Genomic DNA, 11,165 nt, shown 5'->3' on the forward strand with positions numbered 1-11,165 from the left:
TGACTACATTTATTTCAGAAGCATTTTGGCTGTAGAGCAGTGTAATCGTTCACTGAGTTCACTCAGATGATTGAAATAGCTGATTTTTAAAACTTCAAACTTGGCATATAGCTAAGTCATCTATGATTAGATGATGGGGGGAGGAATAGCTCAGTGGTTTGAGCATTGGCCTGCTAATCCCTGGGTTGTGAGTTCAATCGTTCAGGGGGCCATTTAGGGATCTGGGGCAAACATCTGTTTAGGGATTGGTCCTGCTTTGAGCAGAGGCTTGGACTAGATGACCTCCAGAGGTCCCTTCCAACCCTGATATTCTATGATTTATAGTCACTTTGTGAAGTTTGGGGGAAAATGTGTGAAGAAATTATTACAGGTCAGGTATCATAACCCTTAACTATGTTGAGTAGTACTTATTCAAGCAGCCCCATAGCTATCATTTTCCTTACCAGTTTAAGTATGCACATACTTAAGTGGCACCAATTTCAGCCTTCCAATCTCTACACACATCCAGCCAGCAACTGCTATTTTCCCACTTATTTCAGAGGTAGCATCAGAAGGAGTACAGCAGAGGCCTTTCTTTGAGCCCCAGTATGCACAAATTTTGCTTTGATTATTGAGTCTAATGATCTCACTTTAACTCCTACTATATATATGCATCATTACACTGCACATTGATATAAATCCTATCCGATAACTCCGCTTCCTGTATTTACCGCCAGTGGAACTCCCTATTCAAACCCAGTTATAGAAACGATCCTGACAGCCCACCCCCACATCCCCGAAAAGAAGCTCACAGTTTCATCCTTCCAACTGCAAAACTCTTTCCAAGTTGCCCATTTAGATAAGTTGTGCTATTGCAGGTACATTAAGATCACATAAAGGTGCCATTTTTTTCCATTGAAAAATTAAGTTTAAAAAACCTACATTACTGCAACAGTACGACTGAGGTCTTAAATGTACAAGACCTAAAATAAAGTTTCCACAGTAACTCAGCTACCTTGCACTTTTACATTTAATAGAACAAATAATTGAAAATACTACATAAGTACAGTTCAGTCCCCCTAATTGCCACTTTGCGGATGTGCAAACCAGTAATTCTCACAAAAAGAAACATCTGTTTTATTCCACTTCTCAGCAAAGATACCATAGCTAAGGCCTGCAGTGAAGCATTATAGTACTGAGACTCCATTACTCTTGCAAAATATCATGTATCCCGCAGCCTATGCAGCGCATTCGGCCTAAATTAAGCAGCAGAGACCCTTCTCCCCCTCAGGGCCCACCTCCCTTTCCAATCCTAACAACACCGAATAATAGCTATACCGAGTATTGTTTGTTTGTTTATTTTTATATTAAATCCTATTATTTTATACTGCTGCAATGCCAGTACTAATAAGTAATGTGATAGTACAATATGTCAGGGGAAACCTGAATATGGCACTAGGGGCTTTTTGGTATCCAGGTAAATGTATCAGATGATTTTGGTTTGAGGCAGCTGTCGCTTTTGCTGTGGGGTTAGGATGCTTTGCCTTTTTTCCCTTCTCTTTTTTGGGCAGAGACAGTGGTGTCTTTATACTTGGGATGCAGTGTGTTGAATTGTTCATCCATCACCCTAGCAACACTTTACAGCAATTAGCTACTTGCTTTAACACACTCCAATTTCTGTCTCCAAATCTAGAAGTGTCTATACCATAATCATGTTTACTTTGTGCGTCTGCTAAAACAATCAGCAGTGAGATAGTTAATGATGACATTGAAACTGTCACAAAGATGTGTTAATACTCTATTAAGTTGGATAGGGCATCAGTTATCTCCAGTTCACACTTTGAAACTATTTTAGCAACCATAAGGACTTGGGAGTTTGAGGCAGATCTGCAGCACTAAGGGAACAGAGAGTTGGCCTTTCGGGGTTTCTGGGGACTCCTGATATCAGGGGAATTTCTGAGTGGCCCAAAAGCATGGCCTGGAGCAGCAGGAGGTGGACTCCAAAGTACCCTCCACTACAAGGATTCTAAGCCAGCAGAACAGGCCCTCGGGGACTGCTGTAGGTGGCATAATTTAGGCTGTTCTAAATTATTCAGGGATCTGGTTAGGGCTCTGGTTGGGTCAAGGATCAAGGCAGAACCACCCTGGGTCTTGCAACAAACATAGTTTGACCCATCACCAAGGATCTGGCTCTTTTTCCCTCCCCTTGTTAGATTAAAGCTTAGATTTTGGATAATAATTTGGAGAAATTTAAATGAAATCCACAATTATTATTCAGCAACGTACACAGCAGCCTACCGAATATTTATTAGTAAACTATGTATTATCAAAAATAATCAAAAGTAAGCTGCATCTGTAAAATTAAATAAACTAATTATTTTATTATGCCATTTCTTGGATTGTATAAGTTATTTGTTCATTTACTTAAATCAGAAAAGTCTGTACTTTGTGTTGAGTTGTACTTCTGGGGGAATTCTGCGCCAAAAAAATAAAAATTCTACAAAATTCTGCATATTTTATTTATCAAAATAATGCAGTATAATCATGCTGGTTTCAATTATTTAGGTAATTTATTTAAACAACAATACAGTGGATGGAGAATGGGAGTGGGGAGCACTGGAGGAAATCCCTAAGCCCCCTTTGTCTAATAGTAATGTAGCTAAGTTTGGCCCTTTATTTCTAGTTGTTAGTCAACAAATATATGCAGCCATATGCTCAGTGTTACATCATAGGCAACTGAAGAGCAAGTGAGGGCTTGGGAATAAATTCACAGTTTGTATTGGCTACTGACCATCTCCAGAAAGGTCAGTAGCAAACAGTTCATGGACCACATTTTGATAGGAAACTTTTTCAGTCCAAAAATTTAGACCAGTTCTAATCATTAAAGCACCATAAGCATTTATAAGGCCATAATGTCCTTTACACCAGTCTGGCAATGTAAAGGAGGCTTAAAACTTTTACACCTATTTTATACTCCTGGGGGAATTCACAAAGACAATGGGAACAATTCACTAAGCAGGCAGGCTGCTACATTCTGCTCTGCCTGAGGGGACAGAGCCTGTCCCAAGCCTAAGCTCTGCCCCTCCATGCCAGGCATGCCACAATGGCAAGCGAGAGGGACAGAGTGTCTCTCACACACACACACACATGCATGACTGCCCACCCCCACCCCCCCACATGATTTATGTCTCTACCAGCTGGTCTGGATGCCTGAAATGACCTGCCTATGCTGCCAGGGAGGGATGTGTGACCGCTCTTGCAGCTTCCCTTTGCTTCCCCATCAGAAGTCATTTTTCTATGGGGAAGCAAAGAAAACTGTGGGGGACATGAATTCTGCACACGCGCAGAGACACAGAACTCCCCCAGGAGTAGTCATTATTGCAAATGAGTGAGACTCTACTACCTAGACAATGTTTGCTTTAACATTGCTTTGGGAATCCACATTTTTGACTTTCATGACCTGGGTTTTTAAAATGTGTACATTAATGTTGCACTTACATAGGTTTTCTTACATTTAATTGTTTGTTAACAATGGTTATTATATTTTGTCACTTAGTCTTACTGTAACACTAACCTTAAAGTACGGTTTTCTTCTGAGAAGTGACTGGGTAAAGTTGGCATCTTCTTACTCAACAGATCTGCTCTCTAGGCCTGATACTGTACCATTGACTTAAATGAGTGTAGAATCAAACCCTCTATGCATATTTAAGGGCATTTCCTCTCAAAAATATTTTAATGCATAATATTATACATAAGCATAACACATAATCACATAAGCATAGACTTCAGATCTGCTTACTTTAAAATAAGCTTTCTCTAATATTTTCTCCTTTTTGCACTGCAAAGCCAACACAGCTATGAGAGAGTTCCAATTGCAATCAACTTCTGATCATGGTTAAATTTGCAACCCTCTTGTAAGGGAGGGCAGAATTGGACTGAAGAATGTTTTAGTGGTATTCAGTGGTATTAATGCATTAGCTAAAATGAACTTTGAGATCCAGAGTGAGTCTGCAGTGCTAATGGCTTAAAATACATTCTTACATTCATAAAATGAGAAAATATGATATGGAACAATTGAGATAAAATAAACATGGAACTTCAGAATGTCGTTTTTATACAGGTACTTTTCAGTGTAGGAAACACTTTAAGCACTAAGAGAAGAGAACTGGGCTATTTAACAGATGGAAAACTCTTGGGATCGTCTAATTTTCAATGTAATACTGTGATGGTGAGCTTTTAAGGACATGTTGTACCTAATGTATGCTGTAAATGGACATTTTGACCTAAGATTTCAGTAGCAACAAGCTACTTTGGGTGCTTCCGTTTCTGGATGCCCCAAATCACTAGTCATTTTTGAAAATTTAGACCTTCAAATTATATTTCTACATGAACATTACTAACAATTCTATTGCTTTGAAACTAAATGTCAGCTGTTTTTCTCAAGTGAAATGGTTAGAATATACCTGGTATGTTCACATTGTGAACAAAAATATTTTGAGTAGAGCAGTTCGTATATTTCATAAGTTTTATGGCATGTGGTTTTTGCTATGTTAATTGGGAGAACATTAGGTAGATTACTTCCTGGAAGTGTTGTATCAAGTTTACATCAATATCTCTTTATCTGACTCTGTATGTCTGAGAGAGAAAAATGTTCAAATTCTGTTTACCTTTTGCCCTGCAGACAAAACCTGTTGCATTTGCAGTCCGGACCAATGTCGGCTATAGTGCAGGACATGATGATGACGTCCCAGTTCCAGGCATGGCCATTTCATTTGAAGCAAAAGATTTTCTTCATGTTAAAGAAGTAAGTAAAACTTGCACCTGTTTTCACTATTTTAATAATAATAATAGCACTTAACATTAACATAGCACTTTACATTTTCAAAGCACTGTACAAATGTTACCAAAATGTAACAATGCAACAGGATTTGTAGCTTCCTGGAAATATTGTGCTCATGATCTCTTGCACATTCTGCCTTCAAATACATAACATTTGGAAAGAAAATGATGATGTTCTCTCATGATTGTATCACTTTTGTAGGCTTTAAAACAAATCTAGTTCTGCATTCTGCATGTTCAATGATGTAATCTCTGCAGGGATTCACTGTCCTCACACTATAGGGATTTGTTCTGATTCAGCAGCCAACGGTTACTTCTCTCGAATGCTTGTGACTCAGTCTGAAAAAATTCCTTGGCCCTGTTTTTTTTTTCCTGGAATAACTTAATTGGTTTCAGTTAATTATATTATATCATAGACAACATTTAAATATATTGCTACAAGGAATTAGACAGTAAATAAACAATGTAATAACTATCAATATGCTTATGCTAGCCTCCCAAGTGACTGTCTGTCCACGTTGTCTGTGCCATTGGTCTATCCTTTCTCCCAGTCAGTTCTTGGAAAAATTTTACACGGGCACAAAGGAAGTTTCGTACCACAAATCTTCCTTCTTTCTCCCCTACTTGCAAGAAAAAAATGTGGAAGGTCAACGTCTGAAGTAAATAATTTTAAAACTTTATCTGGGAAGCTGCCTGGGTACAGCCTTCTGTTGCTCACTTCTGAATCTATTTCCTGAATCCAAGTCCCCAGCTCCCTGGCAGAGTGTCCCATGGTGTTTTTTGCCCCAAGGTGATCTTCCCAAGAGCCCCCAAAATTGGAGGCACCACAGGGCACAACTCCTATTACTCACTGATGCAGTAGTCTTAATAAACACATTTCTGTTTATTGAGGCTGCAGGATAGCAGTAAATGGGAGGTATTTATGCATTCTTGTTATTGTGTAATGATTTTTTGTCCCGGCTAGTTGTAAGCATAACTGCTATTCTTTTGCAAAATTGCTTCTTTGGTCTCATGGTTGACTGTTGAAGTGATCTGCCTCCTGTGCAATTGTCATTAACTGTGTAAGAGGCAGAAAAGCTGGGAGTCAGCATAAAAACTATTGGAACAATTCATCTGTACATGTGTAAAAACATCTGGCGCTTCTTTGAAATCATCCAAATTTTTGCTCCTGCAGAGAGACAAGGAATGGTAGTATCCATGAGGTGGGTAGGTGCTTTTCCCAGTATTCATGGAACAGTCATTCCCAAAGGAATTCTCAATGGATAGACAGAAACATAGACAGAGATTAGCGAAAGGGAACATTAAATAGAGATTTTTAGTCCATTTTACATTGGTGATTAATGATTGATTTTTCCCATGAGCATGAAGCACACATAAAAGGGAATAATTCAGATTCAAAGGGTGCACGATGAAGAAAAAAAAACCTTGTCTGAAATCCTTTATAATCTATCCTATATAATATCTTCAGTGACACAAAGGGATTGGCATTAAGAATTCTGAGGAACAGAATCATGTCAACACTATCTGTTCTCTCATTCGCAAAGACAGGAGCCAGTGGCATGAATGCAGCATTATACAGTCAGGTGAATTACCGAGCATCAGACTTGTGTTCACTTATTTAACTAGCAAGTAAACTTAAAATTTGTCTTAGGCATCACAAAAATTCCACAGAAGTGACCAAATTTGAACACAAACGGTGTGTGTCATTGTCCCATTGCCATTATATTCTGAATTACCTTTATTTCCTTTTTAAAGGTACCCAGGCATCCTGTTTGCACTTCTAACTACTGCACATTGGTTAATATTACAAGCTGTGTGGTAGTGGAAGCTGATATAAATATTTAAATATGAATGAAGCGTGGCTCTAACTGATCTGTTCACTGTTACATGTATGCATAAAGTGACATTCTGTTAACTGGGATATCTTGTATGCTAAACCTACTTGTAACTTTTCCATTCATACAAAAAGATCATAAAATATTTCTCAATTTTTGTCTGTTCATGTGGATGTGGATATGTTACAGTTGATCAGAATATACCATATAGATAGCATGTGTAGATGTGATAGATCAGGAATAAGGAGGGAGGGAATGGCAAAGTCTCAGAGCATATGATGGAGCATAAGGTGATTTTTACAGAGTAGAGTTTTATATGCCAGGTAAAGAGTTGGAGGGCATGGGCTACGTCCAGGAAAAATAAGCCTCTAGAGACAGGCTTTGAAGTGTTAGGAAGTTAGGGAGGGTGTTACAGGAGATAGGAGCAGAATGGAAGAAGTATCTACTGTCCACTGTAGAGAGAGACAAGATGGGAGAAAAGGAGGAATGCTGATATTTGAAAAGCATAGAGAACAACCTGTAAAAAGGAAAGGGTTGAAGTTGGAGAGGTGGAAGGGAACTCAAATTCCTGGAGAATCATGAAGACTAGGAGAGAGAGTTTGTGCATACATGCAATGGTATTTTAATTGTTTGCAAATTATGATTATTCTTCATAGTCATAATAATTTAGTGCAGTGACTAACTGGAGAGGAATTATACAAAAAAAGAACTGACTGCAAATTGGGGATGGGGGGAAAGAATAAAATGAGCCAATAATATTATTTTCATTTCTTTATATGTTTAGAAGTTTAACAATGACTGGTGGATAGGACGGTTGGTAAAAGAAGGCTGTGAAATAGGATTCATACCAAGTCCAGTCAAATTAGAAAACATGAGGATACAGCATGAACAAAGGGCAAAGCAAGGAAAATTCTACTCCAGGTAATAAAAATAAAGATAAATTTTAAAATATCTTTGAGTGTGATGTATAATTTAGGAATCATAACTGTAGATTCAAGGTATCCAATATTTCTTCATTGTTTTCTCTTCAATTAATATAATTGTTAACTCTGAATATTTTGGATTAATTAAGAAACACCTGTCACAAATTAATATTTTTAGTGGTCTGGTTTCACTGCTACTGTTGAGAAAAAGCAGGGAATACTGGTCTAAATGAGGACAATGTGCCACTCTCGTTTCATAGTGATAGAATTGTGCATTAGCCACACAGTAATTCTAACTAGTTTGTGTCAGCATTTCCAGTGTGAATCCTTAATTTCAGGAGTGTTCAAGTCATGTAAAGATATCACTGGTGCTGAATCTTAGCTAACAAGGTCTTAACCTAAAAGTTCACAAAATGTTTTAAAATATGAATTCATCCAAAACTCATTCTGTAATTTAGCTTTCCTTAAAAGTTAATACAGTGATGGGCACTCTTGAAATACATAAAATAGATAAACACAGGCAAACAAACTATGACATGAAACAATCAAGAATATTCAATTAATATGCATCAAATATATTTAAGGAAAATTGTTGTTATGGTGTGAGTTAAAAATATTATCAGCCTTAACTTTGCATGTTTGATTTTCAGAGATGAGTTTTCACAATTGTATGCATCCAATTTGTATGCACATATACAATTGTGTGTGCAAACTGGGTACTTGCACATAGATAGGGCCAACAAGATACCTAACTGTTCACATATATCACCACTGCAAATGCAAATTGGTATCTGTGTATGCAAATATGGTGTGCAAAAGTGCAGTTTACTTGCGATTGAAAATCAGACTCTCTGAATTTCTTAGCATTTTGTAATTTGCTGTCAGAGCTTTATAGTTATTTAATAATTTCCAACACTAGTTTTAGAATTCACAAAGAATGGTGAGAAGAGTTATGAACTGAAACCAGAATCTGCACTTCTGGAAATACTTTTTTCTCAAGGAAAATGCTTTCCTATCTCAGATTATACATACTTGCCCACTTGTTTTCCAAAATGTTTTTCTCCATCAGTACAACTTTTACAGTACATTTTATGTTGGATGTTGTGTGCCTATTGTTTATCATTGAGGTCTGACTATGTGTTCAGCATTGCCTAAAATTAAACATACAGTACCTCCAAGTATACCTTGGTATCTTGCTGCCGCAAAATACAGTATCTACTGTAGTATATCTAGAGCAGTGTTTATCCTCCATAAGTATGTCAACAGATTTGGGGGCAAATACCACTCATCCCTTCTCAGGTATAAAGGGCCCTAATTGCAGTAAAATTTGTGTGTTGTCACTAGTTGTGGGTGGGTTTGCAGAGACCATGGAGGGAAGCTGAATGCCACAGAAGCCCTTTGTGCTCTATTATAAAGGGAAGCATTGTTGAGGATCAGGAATGCAGTGAGAGCACAGGCAACTGTAGACGTAAGGTAGCAGCAGTGGCCATGGAATAACTGCTGTGTAATTCCACAGTCTTGAGTGGGGAGAATTCATTTCCCTCAAAACCTCATATCGCTCTTCAGCACACCAGCCTGGTGTTGACCGAAGGATTTGTCCCTTCCTGATTTTAAAGCTCTTCTTTCTCCTGACGTTGTGACTGGCATTACCATTCTAAGATAGTAGCATACTTATTTTATTCTTCATATATGAAAAAAATACCAGTGATAAAGTCAGTCTCTGGTAAGAGGACACTGCATTAATATTTGCAGTGGAAATGTAACCTCTTTCACCTACATTTTCAGATGCAGGTAAAAAAGTTAATGGGAGTCAAATGGTTAAAATACCGTATGGTTCTTAAGTAATTTCAGGATTTAAACATACAAACTAGCCTTTATCTGAATCTCACTTCATCTGGAGGCAGCCAATCAATAGTGCAGCAGGAGGAAGAAAATATAAAAAAGGCTCTTCCAGAAGTACATGCTAGAACCGATCATCTCTTTGTAGCTCTTATGTCCCTGAACATGGCAAATTGGAATTTGCATTGCATAAAGTTCTGAGTGCATTGAACAGCCTCCTCAGTAGAGGGTGAACCAACCTACTCAGCTGTTCCAGTGGCCAGTAGCTGCCATTCTTCACTTTTCTTCTCCCTGCAGGCAGGATTCTAAGCTTCTCTCAGATAATGCTGTGTGCCAGATTTGCAGCTATTAAATTCACCTTCGATTGCTTTGTTGCGTGTACTTTTCAGGTCTAGTAGCAGTGCTGAATTTACCTTGTTACTTTATTTAAATTAAAAAAGATATTTCTTGAAAGGGTCTGACGGCACACCAAGGTTTCAAAGAACCAAGCAGTGGTGATAAACTTCTTACTGTTGTCTCTCTTCCCTTTTTCTTGAGTTATCTTTTAGTTTGGGTCTCATTTTGAGTTTTGTTTGGTTACCTTTGCTATCCAGGCATGTTGTCTTGTGTCCATTTTTCTTTTGTAGATATGGAAAATAGTCCTGTGGCTTCAAATATTTCCAGTGAGTACCTGGTGTACTCAGCATACTGTGCATTCACTGTGTTTGTAATGCCTTGGCAAGGATCACAATGCATTTGGATATAGGATCTTCTCCAGGGAATCCCCTTCAGCTATCAGATATTGGGACAAATACCTTGTGTTGTCTGGCCTTGTGATGCTTGCTTAAATCCAGAGCTAAGGCAGCATGAAAAGCCTTGAAGAAGGAGTCATTTATCGCGTCTTGTCTAGATGCGATAAATCGATCCCGGAAGTGCTCGCCGTCGACGCCGGTACTCCAGCTCGGCAAGAGGAGTACGCGGCATCGACGGGGGAGCCTGCCTGCCGCGTCTGGACCCGCGGTAAGTTCGAACTAAGGTACTTCGAATTCAGCTACGTTATTAACGTAGCTGAATTTGCGTACCTTAGTTCGAAGTGGGGGGTTAGTGTGGACCAGGCCTTAGAGATAATCAGGTGTGAGTGTAGTTCTCTCATTGGGCAGAAGCTTGTCTGTCAGAAACTGGCACCAGTGTGGCCTGAAAGGTCCAGGAGCAGTGCTTCAACATCCTGGGAGTCTTTGGAAGAGAAGGAAATGACCCTCCCCTGGAGGACCTGAAGTTTCCTGGTTTTTTTAAATAAGAGGATAGATTAAATTGAGCTGTCTGAGAAGCTTTCAAGGACTCAAAGATGGATGTTATAGATCAGGGGTAGGCAACCTTTCAGAAGTGGTGTGCCGAGTCTTCATTTATTCACTTTAATTTAAGGTTTCGCGTGCCGGTAATACATGTTAACGTTTTTTAGAAGGTCTCTCTCTATAAGTCTATATTATATAACTAAACTATTGTTGTATGTAAAGTAAACAAGGTTTTCAAAATGTTTAAGAAGCTTCCTTTAAAATTAAATTAAAATGCTGATCTTACGCCGCCAGCCTGCTCAGCCCGCTTCCAGCCTGGGGTTCTGTTCACCTAGGCCTGCAGTGGGCTGAGTGGGGCGACTCGAGGTCAGGGCAGAGGGCTGGGGTGTGTGTGGAGGTGCAGGGCAGAAGGCTGGGTGTGGGGGGGGTTCAGGGCAGAGGGCTGGGGTGTATGTGAAGGTGCAGGGCAGAGGGCTGGG

The 11,165-nt window shown here is 39.0% G+C and overlaps 1 protein-coding gene across 2 annotated transcripts in view; it reads left to right on the top strand.

Moving 5' to 3' along the window:
• Positions 1-11,165, top strand: part of CACNB2 (calcium voltage-gated channel auxiliary subunit beta 2) — a 173,423-nt gene that overhangs the window by 100,754 nt on the left and 61,504 nt on the right. For both annotated transcript variants that reach the window (XM_026649479.2, XM_026649477.2), the window contains exons 3-4: positions 4,661-4,783; positions 7,438-7,574. In XM_026649479.2, the coding sequence (XP_026505264.1) occupies positions 4,661-4,783; positions 7,438-7,574 (260 nt within the window). The remainder of the gene's footprint in view (positions 1-4,660; positions 4,784-7,437; positions 7,575-11,165) is intronic.

This window comes from Terrapene carolina, unplaced genomic scaffold (genome assembly GCF_002925995.2).
Source record: "Terrapene carolina triunguis isolate 2854851 unplaced genomic scaffold, T_m_triunguis-2.0 Scaffold84, whole genome shotgun sequence".
Classification (NCBI taxonomy): domain Eukaryota; kingdom Metazoa; phylum Chordata; order Testudines; family Emydidae; genus Terrapene; species Terrapene triunguis.